This window comes from Mus musculus, chromosome 18, assembly GCF_000001635.26.
Source record: "Mus musculus strain C57BL/6J chromosome 18, GRCm38.p6 C57BL/6J".
Lineage (NCBI taxonomy): Eukaryota > Metazoa > Chordata > Mammalia > Rodentia > Muridae > Mus > Mus musculus.
In genome coordinates this window covers 37,936,672-37,955,048 of record NC_000084.6, presented here as the reverse complement: position 1 = coordinate 37,955,048, position 18,377 = coordinate 37,936,672, and the positions used below count along the sequence as shown (strand labels likewise).

The 18,377-nt window shown below is 45.0% G+C and overlaps 1 protein-coding gene across 2 annotated transcripts; it reads left to right on the top strand.

Annotated features, from left to right (window-relative positions):
* The first annotated feature begins 33 nt into the window (after positions 1–33).
* On the top strand, positions 34–18,078 carry Hdac3 (histone deacetylase 3). Of its 2 annotated transcripts, none has more exons than XR_385976.4 (15): positions 34–190; positions 285–367; positions 2,436–2,578; positions 9,274–9,355; positions 9,482–9,538; positions 9,654–9,709; positions 10,024–10,157; positions 10,840–10,920; positions 11,272–11,371; positions 11,529–11,593; positions 13,082–13,171; positions 13,283–13,341; positions 13,591–13,670; positions 13,939–14,096; positions 17,366–18,071. XR_385976.4 is itself a non-coding variant. In NM_010411.2 (15 exons), exons 1-15 carry the CDS (start codon positions 136–138, stop codon positions 17,433–17,435), a joined length of 1,287 nt encoding a protein of 428 aa, NP_034541.2. In that variant the 5' UTR covers positions 61–135; the 3' UTR covers positions 17,436–18,078. The 2 variants fall into 2 exon arrangements, 1 of the variants encoding a protein (NP_034541.2); NM_010411.2 differs by having other exon boundaries at positions 61–190; positions 11,298–11,371; positions 17,366–18,078.
* The last annotated feature ends 299 nt before the right edge of the window (positions 18,079–18,377 follow it).

The window sequence follows — 18,377 nt, the reverse complement described above, 5'->3', positions numbered from 1 at the left end:
GGGAGGCGGGGCCGAGGTTTCCGGTTCTGCAGTAGTAGGCTGCGTGCTTGCGCAGCACGCACGGCGGGGGTGGGGCTGTCGTCCGGTGGCGGGCGGGCGGGCAGCTGAGGCTCGGGGCCTGGTCCCCCCAGCACCATGGCCAAGACCGTGGCGTATTTCTACGACCCCGATGTGGGCAACTTCCACTATGGTAGGGCTCAGGGTTGTGCGGGAGGAGAGGTTCTGCGGCAAGGGCTGCAACTCTAGGGGTAAGGACTGACCAACTCTTTTCTTCCCACCCTCAGGAGCTGGACACCCAATGAAACCTCATCGCCTGGCATTGACTCATAGCCTAGTCCTGCATTATGGTCTCTATAAGAAGATGATCGTGAGTGTTGGCACTTCTGTAGGGGTTTGGGCCTGGAAGCGAGCTGAGGCCTTAGATTAGGTGGGCTGGACTTGCCAGGTGCAACCTACCTCTAGAGGAGAGGGGAGAAGGATAGAGGGCACCGGAAACATTCCCTATGTGCAGGGCAGTGGTGGTGGTGGTAGTGAAACACCCCCCGACTTAAAGGGAGATAGGTTTTTGACCTTAGATGGGACTCCCTTTTAACTTGAGGACAGATCAGCCTTTGGCCTAGCATTAGGGGACACTTTGAAGACAGGTATGTTCCTTCACCGCATCATTTTATTTTATTTACGTGTTGGTGGGTCGAATCCAGAGCGGCACACACGCTAGGTGAGTGTTCTGCTACTGTAGTGCGCCTCTAGCCCCTCTGCCCTGTAAGGTGGATGGTGGTTCAGGACTGAGGAGGAAGACTGGGAATATATTCTCCCCATAGTTCCTGCTCCTTCTCCTCTGCCCATTTACCTGCTAGGAGCTAGAACAACTCTTGGGGACAGCTCTGCACCCTTTGTGGTGTATGTGTGTAGAGAAGATGTCCTGGGAATTTGCTTTTTAACATAGAACGTCTCTGTCTTTATGGTGCAGTTCAGTTATGCAGGTACTCGGAATGTATAGCCGTGAAATGGGAACATAGTGAGTCTGACCCTTGTTCACTATGAAGATAGTTAACCTGTAATCAGTGTGTTGAGGCACAGGCAGTGGTTTGGGAGTAGAAAAGACTGAGGTGAGCTTAGTGCAAGGCTGTGACTCCCCTGAGATTGTCTGTGTGATCTTTTATGCATTTTCTAGAAGAGGAAAAAAAAAAGTGTCTTTTGTTTGTTTGCCCAGTTTTCAAAGCATTGTTTGAACCTCCACTTGTCCCCCAACCAAGGATAATAAATCTTTGGTTTATTACTTTGAGTTTCAGTTAGGTTGTCATATAGCTCACATATTTTACCCCAAGGTGAAAACCCCAGAGAAGGGAGCAGAGTCTGAGTTTAGGAGAGGAGATAAGTGCAGGAGGAACCGGGCCTGGGAGGGCAGGGACTAGGGACAGGGCACATGGCCAGGAGTCAAGGCTGACAGGGGAGAAGAGACTGGGCCAAAGGGAGGAGGGAGACGAAGTGATCTTCAGGGGTCTTGATAAAAGTAGCTTGCCTAGCAGGTCGCCTTTCTTCTTCCCTCTTCCAGTTGCTGTAGAATAACAAGGAATAGGGGGTAAGAAGATTGCTTTGGACAGTGTCCAGGGCTGGGATCACTCTGTGTGGTTTCAGCCTGGTGACTGGCAGAGCACTGCCTGATCGTTTCCAGGTTTTTTTGTCCAAACTTCCAAACTGAGTCTTTTTTTTTTTTTCTTCCCCTTCCTGGCATTGTGAGGAGCCAGTAATAAGACCATGTGTCAAAGGAACAGTGAAAGGGACTTTTGTTCTCCTGAGATAACATCTCAATTCACATGGATCAACAGGTTATAAGATATTCAGCAGGTTGCAGAGATGGTTCACTGGGTGAAGGTGCCTGCCTCTGAGTCTGATGATGGCTCAAGTCCGAACTCTGAACCCCAGTGATGAAAGGAGAGATCTGACACCCTGACTTCACCATACACACACACACACACACACACACACACACACACACACACAAAGAATAAGTAAATAATGTGATAAAATGTTTTAATTACAAAAGAATTTGTAGATACAGAGTAAAAAATGAAGGGAGAGGAAGAGAGAAAGAGACTGCTGATAAAGAAAAGCCACATTTGTTTTTTCCTGAGACTAAGCAGAAAAATTCTGGGAATTCAGAAACCAACCCCTTTCTCTCCTTTTTTGGTTTCCACTTGTTTCCATGGCAGTTGTTACCTGCCGTGGTATTGGGAATGTCTTTCAGCATTTAGGTGGGATTATAATTAAGTAAGGTCTTGTCTAGTTGGTCACCCACTGGCACCCTTCTGGGGCTGATCCTGTTTTGGCTAGCTCACCGGAGTGGAACTTCTGGTCTCTAGGTATCCTGCAAGATTAGGGCTAGCACCTAGGCAGTACTCAGGTAACAGCTTCCCTTTTGTGCCCACTCCCAGGTCTTCAAGCCTTACCAGGCCTCCCAGCATGACATGTGCCGCTTCCATTCTGAGGACTACATCGACTTCCTGCAGAGAGTCAGCCCCACCAATATGCAGGGTTTCACCAAGAGCCTTAATGCCTTCAACGTGGGTGATGACTGGTGAGGGCAGGATGGGGCTGTCAATCACTGGGAGGCCGGGGTCTTCATGGAGGAGTCAGTGAATTCATTCATTCATTCATTCATTTGCTCCGTGAATGCCTGCTAGTCATTTGCTCTCTCTTAGCTGGGCTAAGTATGAGGGATACGATGGTGAGGGAAAATGACAAAGTTTTTTTTTTTTTTTTTTTTTTTTAAAGATTTATTTATTTATTATATGTAAGTACACTGTAGCTGTCTTCAGACACTCCAGAAGAGGGCGTCAGATCTTGTTACAGATGGTTGTGAGCCACCATGTGGTTGCTGGGATTTGAACTCCAGACCTTCGGAAGAGCAATCGGGTGCTCTTACCCACTGAGCCATCTCACCAGCCCCGACAAAGTTTTAATATTCTCTCTTTGCTAAGCCCTGTGAGGAGGCCCATGACTGAGCGTGTGGACTTGGAAGAGTCAGTTATCTAGCCTCAGAGCAGGGCTGGTCTGAGATGAAATGGTAGAGGTTGAGTTCAGGTTTGAAAGATGGCTGAGGGAGAGGGGAGAAATGTGGGTAGGAGGGGCAGCGTGTGCTAAAGGGCTGTGGTAGGGTGGAATAGGACTTCTCTGAGTATCAGAAAAGCTGTCCAGAAAATGAATAGGAGAGTGAGCTGAGAGGAGGCTAAGGAGATGGCTGGGGCCTTTTTAAAGCACAAGGCCTGAGGTGCCTCCCATCTGTAATCCTGGCACTTAGAGGCAGATGCAAGAAAGCTGCTAGTTCAGGGCCAGCCTACACTATTTAGTGAGACCCTGTTTTTGTTCTGTTTGTTTGTATTTAAAGTAAACAGCTATGTATTAAATTAATGGTTTTGTTCCTATAGTTGATTAAGGTCATTAAAGCCAGGGAATGATTTGACATGACTAGCTTTTGATTAAATTTTTTTTTTTTTAAATAATACTAAGAATTGAATCCAGTCCTTTGTGCATGATACTCAGCTTTTTGTTTATAAGCTACATCACCCCTAATCAGACCAGGTTAACACGGAGCTTGTGTTTATTGTAGGCAGAAGACTCAGGGTTAGGATGCTGGAGAATGGGCAACAAAATGAGCCATGAGCCTTGTTAACACTCCACGGTACATTAGTGAAAAATAATAAATGTATTGGCCTAGAGGGATGGCTCAGCGGTTAAGAACACTGGCTGATTTGCCAGAGGATCTGAGTTCAATTCCCAGGACCCACATGGTAGCTCACAATCTTCTGTAATGGGATCTGATGCCCTCGTTTGGCATGCAGGCAAACATACAAATAGAGACTTATATACATAAATAAATCCATTCATTTAATTAAAAAAATCCAAAACTAGTAAGCATAATAGCTATGGAAAACTCAGTACTGTTTGTTTTATTTTCTTATTTATTTACCTGTGAGACAGGGACCTCACTATCCAGCCCTGGCATGTCTGGAAATCCTTATGTAGACCGGGCTGGCTTCAAACTTAGCAGAGATCCACCTGCCTCTTCAGTTACATGATTACAGGCCTGCCCCAGCAGAGTGGACATTGTTTAAAGTTATCATTGGGGAAGTCAAACATTTCTGAAAGCAGAGTAGAAGAGTGAATCTGAGTGCACTCCTTGCCCAGCTTCAACACTTAGTGTAAATGACTGGTGAGACAGGGCCTCACTAGTTAGTAATGCTGTCCTTGAACTTGGAATCCTCCTGTCTTAGCCTCCCAAGTGCTGTGATTCTGGCACATTCTTCCATACCTGGGCAGTCTTAAGTCATTTGTATCCCCTTGTGTCACATGATTTTAAAACCAATCCCAGATGCCACATACGTTTATCTATAAATATTTTATTATGTATCTCTAAGTGATACTTTTAAAAATATCAGTATTAGACTTCAGAAATTAAACGTTTTTCTTTAATGAAAAATGTAATCAGTGTTTAAATATGTCCATTTCTCTCTCTCTCCCTCTGTGTGTGTGTGTGTGTGTGTGTGTGTGCATGATGCATTTTATTTAAATCAGGATCCAAACAAGGTTTGGATTTATATGGTCTCCTGAGACTTACTCTGTCTTTTCTCTCTCTCCTTTGAATTTATTTCTTGAAGAAATGAGGTTGTTCATCCTCCATGTTGTTTCCTACAGTCCTGTTTGTTGAGTCCCAACCCTATTATGCATGACGCTGAGGGTTGCATTTAGTCAATTCTCATAGCAACACTGGACTGCAATCGCCTTTTTCCTGGTGTTACACCTAAGTAAATGGAGGTCTGGGGAAATTTGCTAGTGTAGCTTGAGTCACCTAGCTGATGAGTGGATGTAGTAGGACTCAGATCCGGAACCTAGGTTTCTTGTTTGTTTTGAGATAAAGTCATGCCACATGGCCCCAGGCTGGCCTTGAACTTGTAGTCCTGAAAGCAGACTAGAACAGAATCTGCCACAGCCTCTGAGTTTTGGTCTTCCTCCACCACATCTGGCTCAGAGCCCAGGTTTGTAAGCGGATTTCCTAATTAGTTTTACTGAGAGAGCCGACTGATGGCGTGGTCCTGGCTGTAGGATAAAGGCAGGCTCTATAAGCTGTCCTGAGCACCTTCCTTCCTGATACCTCACTCCCACAGAGGGAGTGCTCTCGGCTCTCCTCACAGCCTCTTTAAAGCCTTCTCCGCTCCCACACACCACTTCCATGCAGTTCCCCAATTCCCTTTTCTTTGAAAACAATTTTACTATATGTGTATGTATGTATATGTGTGTATGCCACATGTGTTGATACTTATGGAGGCCAGAAGAGGTCACTGGAATCCCCAGTGGTGGGGTTACAGGTGGTTGTGTGTCTCCTAATGGGGGTGCTGGCACTGAGTGCAGACCCTCTAGGAGAGTAACCTGTACCTTAACAGCTGAGTCATCTCGATAGATGTCCCCTCCCACCTTGTTTCCTGGTTTCTTTTGTTTTCCGAGACAGGATCTTTTTATGTAGCCAGTGTTATCAGTGAACTGCTGGTTTTCCCACCTCAGCCTCTCAGTGCTGGAATTCCAGGTGTGTCTCACTGCTTGGCTTTGCATAGAGCTTTTCATGATGATTTTGGCCTGAAGAGTTCTGCCGTATACTCGGTGTGCTGCACATTTGGTGTTGAGTCACGTACTGTCTTGGACAGTTTCTTTTCTTTTTTTTCTTTTGTCTTGGTTTTTTGAGACAAGAGTTTTTCTGGGTAGCTCTGTCTGTCCTGGAACTTACTCTGTAGTCAAGGTTGGCCTCTAACTCACAGAGATCTGTCTGCCTCTGTCTCCTGAGTGCTTGGATCAAAGGTGTGTGGCACCACTGCCCAGTCTCTCCTCCTCCTCCTCCTCTTCTTTTTTAAAAATTCATTTCTGTTGTTTTTCTTCCCAGTTTGGTTTCCAGGTCTGAGAATGCAGAGTCATCTCTTAGGTTGCAGCTGGAGTCCTATAAACATTCTTGGGAAGTAAGGGAACACTCCCTCTGGGCATTTGAGATCCCTCAGCCAGTCCAGCAGATGTAAACTATAGCTGTGCTTATATGGGTTCTGTGTTTCAGAGGAGAATCAGGGATTTTTTTTCTTCCTTTCTCCTGTTTTAAAATTAATTTCAAATAGTTTCCCGATGTGATGGCTAGCACCTATTAATCCCAGCTGAGAAGCCTGGGGCAGGAAGCTTGCCATAATTTGAGGCTAGTCTGGTCTGCTATAGTAGGTTCCACACCAGCCTAGGTAAATTGTAATTTAAAAATAAGTAATCTGATATTCATAGCCAAATTATAATTTGGGGGAAAAAACAATTTCAGATCTATTCCATCTATCAATCTCTCTTCCCATTTTACTTTTACCTATTTCTCTGGTGTTTATTTATTTATTTCAGTTATTTGTTTGTTTATTTTCTGAGTTAGGGTTTTTGTATGTAGCCGTAGTTGTCCTGCAATTAGCTCTGTAGACCAGGCTGGCCTCAAACTTAAAGATTCATCTGCCTCTGCCTTCCATGTGCTAGGATTAAAGTTGTGCACCACCATGCCTTGCTGTGGTGTTTATCTTTACATTTCAAAATAATAAAATTACTTTACTGTTGCAACTCCTTCTACAATCTGTACTATTTAGATAATACCTACTATGCTTTAGGTACTGTTTTAAATGCCTTAAAGCCATTTTCTCAGCCCCTTATTAAGCAGGACTTACTATAGTCTCCTTTGTACAGATAAGAACTCTGGGGCATAGCTCACTGCCCAACCTCACAACCACCAACTACATGGGTGAACACAGGTTGTCTGCCTTCTCACTCTGGGTTTATAATCAATCATACTTCTCTACTGTATTATCTCTTACTGCTGTTTCTTTTATAAGTACTCGGGTTGTCTGATAAGCCATTGGTGTGGTGGTATGAGCCACTCATTTTCCCATACCACCCCAGTGTGCTCCGCTTTTGTCCCAGTTCACAATGCGGTGATATCACAGTTTATATTATTAACGTATTTATTTACTGGGAAGTTTATTTTCTCATTTATTTATTCACTTATCTTTTGAAGAGTGGTACATGGCTGGAGGTCAGAGGGACAGTCTGTGGGAACAGATCTCCCTATGAGTTCCACAGATTAAGTCCAGGTCATGGGTCTTTATGGGGAGTGTCCCCATCTGCTAGGACATCTTGACACCCCCTTGGTTTTATGTTTGCGTATTTATTTATTTAGAGTCAGGGTTTCTGGAACCTAGGTTATGTAGCCAAGGATGGCCTTAAACTCCTGATCTTCCTTTGTGTGAGACTGTAGGTGTGAGCTACTCCATTTAGCCTCAACCTTTTATTTTATTTTTGAGACATGGAGTTCCTGGGTAGCCTTGACTGGCCTGGAACTCTCTAGAGACATCCTAGCTACAAACTCACAGATTTTCCTGCCTCTGGCCCTGAATTCTGGAATTGAAGTTGTCTGCCACCATGCCCAATCTTTACATTTTAAAATTAATCAGTCTTCTATGTTTACACTATTAATTAATTAGTTAATTAATTTTTTTTAATGGGTTTTGTGAGACAGGGTTTCTGTAGACCAGGCTGGTCTCGAACTCACAGAGATCTGCCTGCCTCTACCTTCCAAGTGCTGGAATTAAGAGGATATGCAACCACTGCCCATCTGTGCTTACATCATTATAGCTAAGCTGCCCAATAGTACAACTATTACTTAACCTATTTTTCTGTATAACTTTTTGTTTTTTTCTTAGAATTTATGATTACATTCTTATTTTTCTCAATTTGCTTAGTTTTCTCCTTATCAAACACAAATTCTTAAATAAAAATAAATCTTTTTTAAAGCAAAATTACTATATATAAATTATATTTTAACTAGGAACTGGAGAGCTGACTTGCCATTAACAGCACTTGTTGCTTTTTTTTTGATGTTGTTTGACAGTATTTCTGTAGCTCTCGCTGTTCTCGGACTTGCTATGTAGACTAGGTTGGCTGGCTAGCCTTGAACCTATAGAGATCTACCTGCTTCAGAGTGCTGGGATTAAAGTCATGTTCTACCACACCTAGGCACCTTGATTTTTTTATTTTTTTTATTTTTTTGTTCCATTTTGTTTTTGTTTCTGAGACAGAGTTTCTCTGTGTTCTCACTATCCTGGAACTCTCTCTGTAGACCAGGCTGACCTCGAACTCACAGAGATCTGCATGCCTCTGTCTCCTTGAATGCTGGGATTAAAAGCATTTGCCGCCACCACCTGGCTGCCACCTTGGTTTTTTAAACAAGGTCTTTCAGTGGCTTGGAACTAGTCAGCCACCCCTTAGAACTGCCTCCCCACGGCTGGGATTAGAAGCATAAACCAGACTTGACCTTTTTACATGGGTCCTTGGGACCGACTCCGGTCCAGCTGCTTGTAACACAAGCACTTTAACTGACCAGGCTGTCTTCCCAGCTCCGTGGTGTCATGCTTCTGTGAGTTTTGATGCAGTATACTAGGGTACTGACTATTTCCTTTACTCTACAAATCTGGTCAATCCCTTCTCTTCACCTTAGCCCCAAGCAGCTGTTGATCTGATCTCTATCCTTGTATTTTTTCTTTTCTCGACTGTTACATCAGTGGGATCGTACAGTATGGAAGTGGTAATTGATACAGTTGACATGTGGCTTACTGTGCTGACAGTGAGAGGACAGCTTTCAGTTAGTTATGTCATTGTTAGTGTTCCACATAAACAGGAATGCAGTTCTTTCTTTAAAATGTGCAACTGTAAGCCAGGCAGTGGTGGTGAATGGCTTTAATCCCAGCAGGGGCAGAGGCAGGTTTGAGGCCATCCTGGTCTACAGAGTAAGAAGTGAGTTCTAGGACATCCAAGGATACACCCTGTCTCAAGAAAAGAAAAAAGGTGTAACTGAAAAGAATATCATTACACATCATGACAAAGTGTGACACACACAGACACCTCTGTGATGAGCCAGCCTCCTCCTTCAGCTAGCTCCCTCCCATTTCTTGTATACCCAAGAAGCTGTTTACTTTGCTTCCCAGGTTGAGTACAAACTCCCTGGCACTTAGACATTTTTCTGCTTCCTGTACTATGCTTTGCAACAAAGCTTGGTACAAGATTTGGTCTAAAACCTTTGTTGGATAGGTCTGTGAATGGCTCAGGTCTGGAGAAGGGGTAGGGGGTGTTTTAGACAGTGGTAATTGGAGTTTGGGTGGGGAAGGTGGGGGAAAGTGACAAGAGGGGTGTTAACCCCACCCACTTTTTGCCCTGCAGCCCAGTGTTTCCAGGACTTTTCGAGTTCTGCTCCCGTTACACAGGCGCATCTCTGCAAGGAGCAACACAGCTAAACAACAAGGTGATGTAACCCTGAGTCTTGGTCCTTTTTCCTGTGGGTTTCCAGATTCAGGACCATAGAGCCTTGATCTGGAACCCAGCTTCAGTGGTGGGCAAGAAAAAGACTGAATGGGTGTTTATCTTTCAGATCTGTGATATTGCCATCAACTGGGCCGGTGGTCTACATCATGCCAAGAAATTTGAGGTAAGGTTGCAATGGGGAAAACTGTGGCTACCCTAGGTGAGGTCGGCTGAATGACAGTGCTGGGGTAGCTGGATAGAAGAATTGTTCCTCTGTTTATAGAACCATCTCCCCACAGGCCTCTGGCTTCTGCTATGTCAATGACATAGTAATTGGTATCCTGGAGCTGCTTAAGTAAGTATCGCCAGAGGAGATGAGAGACTTTGGGATGCAGGTCCTCAGGCCGTGGCCCAGCCCTGACCTCCTTCCCCACTGGCTTCTCCTAAGTTCTTGATGCTTCTTCCTGCTTGGCCCTGCTGCCTGCTCACATTTCAGCCCCGCTGCATGTTCCCTTTCTCCCCAGGCTCTAGCCTGGAGGAAGCTGGTGGGATGAGGTTTCAAGTGACTTGGCCAGAGGCAGACTCTAAATAATTCCAGAGATTGTGTTGGGGAGGAGAGGACTGGGTGATAAGCCTCTTCCTCAGAACATGGCTCTGTCCTCACACCAGGTACCACCCTCGGGTGCTCTACATTGATATCGACATCCACCATGGTGACGGGGTTCAGGAAGCCTTCTACCTCACTGACCGGGTCATGACTGTGTCCTTCCACAAATACGGAAATTACTTCTTTCCTGGAACAGGTAGGGAATAGAATTACTGTGGTTTTTTGTTTTTTGTTTTTTTTTTGTACCCCTTAGCTCTTTGTGTGTGTGTGTGTGTGTGTGTGTGTGTGTGTGTGTGTGTGTGTGTGTCTGTACAGAATCCTCCATAATCAGCATGCTGAATTAGGGAGACCAGGGATGTGCCATTGCCCCTGGCTGTCCTTCAGCTCTCTGCCATGACTGACTCCTTAGCCTTCTGGTCTTAAGTATTATGTCCTTTCTGCAGAGAAACCTTTCTGACCACTCCATTAAGTCAAACAGGTACCTCACCTTCTCTTTTTCTTAGAGTCCTCACTGCTAGTTGTATTTATTCTAGTTTTTATGTTCATTCTTTGTCTATTGCTACAGACCAGGCTGGCTTCTGCCTCTTGAGTGCTGGGATTAAAGGCATGAGCCACCATGCCCGGCTAAGTAAAATTTTTTGAACCAGACAAGGAGGTACATACCTATAATACCAATAATCAGATGGCCGAGACAGGCGAATTAAGAGTTCAAAGCTAACCTGGGTAATGCAACAAGTTCCTGGCCATCCTGAGTTACATAGCTGTGACCCTGTATTGAGTGAATGCAGGTTGCTGGAGCCTTGGTGGTAGAAGGCACAGAGGAACGGCTGTGTTGAGGGAACTTCCTGTGCACGGTCACTGCGCTCTCTTTTCTGTAGGTGACATGTATGAAGTTGGAGCAGAGAGTGGCCGCTACTATTGTCTCAATGTGCCCTTACGAGATGGCATTGATGACCAGAGTAAGTTCTGATGACTTCTCTCTGCTCACTCGTCTCCCCTTTTCTTCTCTTTCAATTAACCTCTTCTGCCTGGTATTGTCTATTGTTGGGCCAGGTTTCCTTAAGGACGAATGGCCTTCAGAGGGACCATGAACCCTTGGAATTTGTATGACATATATTATGTGTGTATACGTTTTGTTCATTTATTCTTCTGGGAGGAAGGTTGCTAGTGTTTAACTTGGCAGTTGTAACACCCTCCAGAAGTTCAGAACCAGTGGTTGGTTCTGTGGGTCGCCCCTTTCCTGGGCTACATGCTCTCTCAACCCCCTTTTTCCTTTTGTTCCCTGTCTCCCCATCCCCTTGGGGTGCCAGGTTGCCCACCTTTGGCCCTCTCCCAGGTTACAAGCACCTTTTCCAGCCAGTCATCAGCCAGGTGGTGGACTTCTACCAGCCGACGTGCATCGTGCTCCAGGTAACTCCCTTAGCACCTCCCTAAGAGGACTTGCCTGGGCTACAGGAAGGAGATCAGGAAGCGTAAGCTCCCTAAGTTGGTGAGGAAGGACGCTAGAGGACACTGATGTTCTGAGCATTCGTGCTACTGTAGCCATTTGGGATTTTCCTTTTTGCAGTGTGGCGCTGACTCCCTGGGCTGTGATCGATTAGGCTGCTTCAATCTCAGCATTCGAGGACATGGGTGCGTTGCCTTCCTTCTTGTTGTTATTTAAAGTTGTAATTTGTTGTTGTTATTATTATTAATTATTGCATATATATGTGTATATGATACACATACATACAATCAAAAATCTAATGAGGGAAAAAATAAGACAGGGTAACAACAGGGAATCTACTTTTTAATGGTACAGTTTTATTTAAGGGCTCACTGTGTGGCATAGGCTGGCTTTGAACTTGTGACCCTCCTGCTTGAGCCTCTGAAATTCTGGGATTACAAGCTCAGGTCACCACACCTGGCTTGGGAATGTATAGTAGACAGCATGCTTTGGGAAAGGTTTTCTGAGAAGGTGAAATGGGAGACCTGGAGACTAAGGAGTGAGCCGTAAAAGGAGAACAGAGAATCCTACTCCAAGCAGTGTGAAGGGCCAGTGCAAAGCCCTAAGACCGAAGTAAAAAAGAATTACTGTCTTGACAAGAGACAGTACAGCCTATGAGGCCAGAACATAGGCAGGTGCTATAAGCTGGCCAGGCTGAGAGTGTGCAGAGCTATTAGACCCTGTCTTCCATGGGTGATAGAAAACCGTTGAAGGATCTTAAACAGGGAAGTGACAGGGTCCAATGAGTTTGAGAGTTACTGTTCTGACTGCTAAATGAAGAAAGGGTTGGTGTGGGAGTTGGGGTCAGGGTGGGTAGTGGGCAGCCAGTTAGGAAGCCAATCACATTATTTGGGCAGGGCATGTGTTGATGGAGAGAAGTACGAGGTATGAAGGTATGTCCTGAAGCTTAGAACAGACATTCTGGTGGCGACACCGATGGGAGTAGTTGGGTAGCAGGCCAGGTGTGGCGGAGAGTAGTAAGCAAGGCCGTGAGGGTGTGCTTTATTTTAAAATGTTCACTGAGACACAACACAGTAAAGTACGCTAGTATTTTTATTTGTTCATTTGTGTGTTTGTGTGTGTGTGTGTGTGTGTGTGTGTGTGTGTGTGTGTGTGTGTGTGTGTAGCATATAGCTCAGAGCCAGGTGGGGACAGGGTGACTAGCACACTCAGTAAAAGTGCTTGCTATACAGAATGAAGACTTGAGTTTGATCCCAGAACTCATGTAAAAACACTAGGCCCGGTGGCACCCATTTATGATCTGTAATCCCAGCCCTGGTGAAGCAGAGACCAGAAGATTCATAGGGCTTGGTAGCCAGCCAGCTTAGCCTACTTGGCAAGTGCCAGGTTAAAAAAAAAAAGGTGGCTAGTATCTTTAGGCCAACACATGAAAATGTCTTCTAGCCCTTGTATACATGTGTGAACATACATGCACACATCCTCAGACACACATGCACTGGCACACATGTGAAGACAAACCCGTTTATACAAGTAGTCACACACAAAGAATGCAACTTTGAGTTATACTACACAATATGACAGAGAAATATTGTTGGTCAAGTCTTTGTACAATATTTCCAGTCATGTCTGGGGTCACATGTCTTAGATTTACCTAGTCCTCTTGTTTCTAACAGGGAATGTGTTGAATATGTCAAGAGTTTCAATATCCCTCTCCTGGTACTGGGAGGTGGTGGCTACACTGTCCGAAATGTTGCCCGGTGTTGGTGAGTGTTCTGTTCTACTACTCTGTGGTTCACGACAGACTCCCTAAAATTGGAGGGGTGGTCCTTTCAGCCCACGCCATCAACCCAAACCCCTCTGCTTGCTGGTTTCAGGACATATGAAACATCTCTGCTGGTAGAAGAGGCCATTAGTGAGGAACTTCCCTATAGTGGTAAGATCCACTTCATGATGCCACCACAGGGGGACACCATTCTCACCAGTCCTCAGAATGACCTTGTTTGGAGGGAAATTGCACCTTCTGGTAGCTCTGCAGACTAAATCCCTGTGCTCAGAGCAGAGCAAATACTCTTACACATGGGGACCAGGCCTCGGAGAGGAGATCAGAAAGCCATGGGATTCACTCTGGTGTCTCAGCCATACTCTTGTTCATCCCCTCTCCCAATTGCTTCTCATCTCTAAGAATACTTCGAGTACTTTGCCCCAGATTTCACACTCCATCCAGATGTCAGCACCCGCATCGAGAATCAGAACTCACGCCAGGTTAGCAGCTTGGAGAGGCTGGACACAGCAATGGGGGGGGGGGTTCAGGAGAGGTCCAGGAGGGGGGAAGTGGAGAGAGCAAGAGAAAGAATTTCTGGGCTGTCACTGTCGATCTTATCGTGGGGTTGTTGGGGAGGGACAGTTGCCAACTGAGGATCTGACCTTGAAATACTACCTTAGATCAGGACGGTCAGGGACGAAGGTGGGTAGGATTTCCTGTACTATAGGAATCACCCCAACACCGCTGACTTTCTTTCTTCTAAACTAGTATCTGGACCAGATCCGCCAGACAATCTTTGAAAACTTGAAGATGCTGAACCATGCACCCAGTGTCCAGATTCATGATGTCCCGGCAGACCTCCTGACGTATGACAGGACTGACGAGGCCGACGCTGAAGAGAGAGGTCCCGAGGAGAACTACAGCAGGTCTGGGGCAGGGGCTGGAGGGCAGGTGCTTCCTTAGGCTTGCAGAGAAGGCTTCCAAGTGAGAAGGCACAAGTTCATCTGGCCCTGGCTGGTTTCCTTTAGACTGCGAGCCTTCTACTCTTTTTGACACTTTTAAGAACAAAACAACAATAATATGAAAATATTATAAACATCAAAATATGTTGTGTTCACGTAGTTCCAGAATTATTCCATGGAAGTAGCTGTTATTTATGGCTTGATTTATGTATTATTTGAATAGATAATTTTCTATAGATTATAAGAATACTACATGCACATGTGCATATCCAGAATTTTATTTATACAGCTTTTTTTTTTCTTGATTTGTTGCTGGTTTTTTTTTGGGGGGGGGGGTGACACATGGTTTCCTCTGTGTGGACCAAGCTGGTCTTTAAATCAGATACCCTCCTGCCTCGGGTTTCTAAATGCTGGGATTATAGGCATGGACTGCTTGCTCTACCCAGCTTGTTTATACATTTTTTTGTTAATCCGTGGGAGGATATTTTCTATATGTTGTTTGGAGTTACACTTGCCTGTGTCAGTGTGTGTAGATCAGTGTTTTCTCAGTTGTATAATTCCATTGTGTGGTGGTCACATGATTGCGAGGGTAATCAGTTACCACTTGTGGATATTTACCCCACTGCACCGTCCCCTCCCTTTCTTTTGTGGCTACAAAAATAGTGAAGACTGGCACTGAATCCCTCTATGTATGTATGTCTCTATGTATGTTTCTCTGTATGCTTGTTTGAGTGGGTCCAGTTTTCATAGCTGTTGCCATTAGGGCAAATGAGATATGCATGCAGTAGAACTTTTCATATTTGCTGCCAAATTATTTTCCAGAAAGAACTTAGTGGTTTACTTACATCTTTTTTTTTTTAAATAAAAAATCTTTTGTTTATTTTTAGATTCATTTATTTTATGTGCATGGTGTTTAACTTTGCATGTATTTATGTACATCATTATGTACTTGATAGGGTGTCAGATCTCCTGGAACTGGAGTCAAGGATGGTTGTGAGCTGCTCTTTGGATACTGGAAAGAGATCCCAGGTCCTCTGCTATGGCAGCAAGTGTACCTAACTGCTGAGCTGTCTCTCCATTTGCCAGCATTTTACTCTGTCCTGAGCAGTGAACCAGTAGACCACTGCCTACATTCTCTTTTATAGGGTCTCTACATTTGTTTAGTTCACTTTTCCAGATTTCTGAGCTGTATTGAGTGAGGTGTATGTGTGTGTGTGTGTGTAAATAATCTTTATCTTTCTTGGATCTATGTTGAAATATTTATAGCTAGAATGAAATAAGGACTGATTAGTATAGATCTTTTTGTTGTTAATCCTTGAAGAAATTTCTAGAAAATGATGAGAAAGGACAACAGAACCCAAAAGAGTCAAAAGAAATCAAGATGGAAAGAGATATATTTAGTAGGGACCAGATACATTTACAAGACTGAGACCACTCGAGTTGCTGTGAGCTTCTGTGCATGAGGTTGGAGCTGGCTCTGCTGCTGCTGTGGGTGACTTCTCAGTTCCTCCAGAGTCTATTCTGGGTCATAGAATTCTGGCCTCCATTTCTGTCCTCTGGACTTGGTCTTAATCCTTGGGACCTTCCAGTCCCCCTCTTTCATGGATACCTCCCCATTCCCTGGCGTGGGTGAGGAAGTATCTAAATATCTGGTTCAGGCTCTATCTAATCATCTTTTCTTTAGCAGTTGTCTACAAGCCTCTAAAACCTGACTTCTAGAAACTGATTGCCATTGTCTTAGTTGGTTCAGCAACACCTGTTTTTAAGTTCTCCTTTTGTCTGGGTTTGGCTTTTTCTTCTATAGTTGTGTGTTCACATCTGGCTCTACTCTCTGCATAACCCAAGAGATGGGTCTTATCCTCAGATGACGAGAGGAAGAACCCAGGGCTCAGAGAGAGCAAGTAACTTTCTTAGGTTCTGTAGTTACCCTGAGAGACCGACTTCTCACTTTTTACCCTGGGCTCTTAGAGGTGATAGAGATGGCCTTGTTTGCCTGCCTTAGTCTCTTGCTCCTCTTCTGTGACTTTATAATGGCCTGTTTTAGAAAAGGTTTTCAAAGAGATGGAAACCAGTATTGAGTACTTTCTGAGCCCTGTGTTGCTGTCACTTCCCTCCCCTGGTAGTTTAATGACATGTCAGTCTTCCACTTGTGCATCCCTTCCTGCCAGTCTTCTACTCATACCTCATGTTGGTCTTCTGCTCATACCTTCCGGCCAGTCTTGCAGCCTTTCCTTTCTGTGATGGTTTGTATATGCTCGGCCCAAGGAGTGGCACTATTAGAAGGTGTGGCCCTGTTGGAGTAGGTGTGTCACTGGGTGTGGGCTATAAGACCCTCATTCTAGCTTCCTGGAAGTCAGTATTCTGCTAGCAGCCTTCAGATGAAGAAGTAGAAGGCTCCTACTCGGTTCCTCCTGCACCATGCCTGCCTGGATGCTGCCATGTTCCCACCTTGATGATAATGGACTGAATCTCTGAACCTGTAAGCCAGCCCCAGTTAAATGTTGTCCTCATAAGAGTTGCCTTGGTCATGGTGTCTGTTCACAGCGGTAAAACCCTAACTAAGACACTCTTCCCTGCATCAGTCTCAGCTTACACCTTTCCTTCTCCTCGTACTTAGAAGCAACAGTTTGAACATGCCCTGCATACAGATCTGCATACAGACTCGTCTTCTGAGACTACTTTTGTCTGCCCACATGCATCCCAGCATTGCTGGCCTCCTTGTCATTCTCGAATGGCTCAGTTTCCTTGGACCTTGTGACTTCTGTACTTGGTTTTCTTGGGGCTTGGTGGGACTTTCCTGAGATCTTTGCCTGGCCAGCCTCTTCACAGAATTTAGGTCTTTCATTGTCAGAACGGTCTCTCATTTTGTAGGTCCATTGTTACCCTCTTGTTCACACCAGACTCAGTTTTCTCATGTAGAACACTCCACCATTTGAAGTTATTGTATTCATTCATGAGCTTTGTTATTGCTGGTCTCATGATGTAAGCTTTGAGAGATTGTATGGAAATCTAGTCTAGCTGATTCTCTGCTGTTTTGGTAAGGCCTACGGCAGTGCCTGGCACACAGGAGTCTCCATTTATTGAGTACATGGATTGCAGTAAGTCCCTGCCAGCAAGAGGAGAGGAACTGGCTTTGGAGAAGACTCCCATAGAAAAGTGGCTCTGAGGAGGGTGCTGGGAGGAGTCTGGAACTTGAAGAGTGGGTTTCTAATCTCTTGTTCCTTGTTTTACAGGCCAGAAGCACCCAATGAGTTCTATGATGGCGACCATGACAACGACAAGGAAAGTGATGTGGAGATTTAGAGCAGCATGGATGCTGTGTCCCCAAGAGTTCCTTGTCACCTCTGTGGTGGGAAGGAAAGTATGGTTTCCCCAGGTCTGAACTGGGTACCCCCAGGGTGTTTACTAACTCTGGTGAAGGGTTTGGAAACCATATGTGGTTCTAGAATTAACTCCCCTTTCCCTCAAACTCTCACGGCCTGATGATTGTCCCTCTCAGGGATGAGACATGGACAGGTCTCTGGAACGTTATGGGTAATGAGCCCCAGCAACTGTCCTCAGCCCCTCTTCCCCTCATTTGTTCCTTCTGTCCTTCCAACACAGAGACTGTTAGAGATGAAAGTTTGGACGGTACTAAAGTCACCTCTGACTTCCTTCTGGGTTCCCCTACTACAGTTCTTGCTTCCATGCAAGGTGAACCTGAGGGGAGGAAGGCGTGGCTCTCTGAAACCTTAACTGCAGATGAAGTACAGTGGCAAGGAGGAGAGGGTGTGAAGCTCTAACTGGCTTTATGTCCATTTTACTGTTTTGGATCTAATAAACCAATTGGTTTTTTTTTTTTTTTTGTACCTTTCTGGGATTTTAATTCTTGCTAGTTACCGATGTATGATGTGAAAAGGAAACAGATGATGATGTGTATAATAAAATTGTTACCATTCACTCAGTACTTTATTAGTTAGGCCATGTGTGTATTCACCATGGATTAGTTTCCTCAAATGGGGAATTAATGGGACATTTCTGCTGAAGAGTTAGATTACTGACCTGAGAAGGGTAAAGATGTCTTCAGGTATGTGAGCATGGGTGTTTGAGATGAGGATGTTAGCTGGTAAAGATGTCCTGAGATAAAACCCAGTAAGTGCTTGGCTCTGTTGGATGTAAGCAACTGCTCACAGACTGACTGAGGAACAAGCTGGATCCTGTGTGTACCATGCACAGACCCCTTCCTGGAGGAGTCTCCAGTCGGGC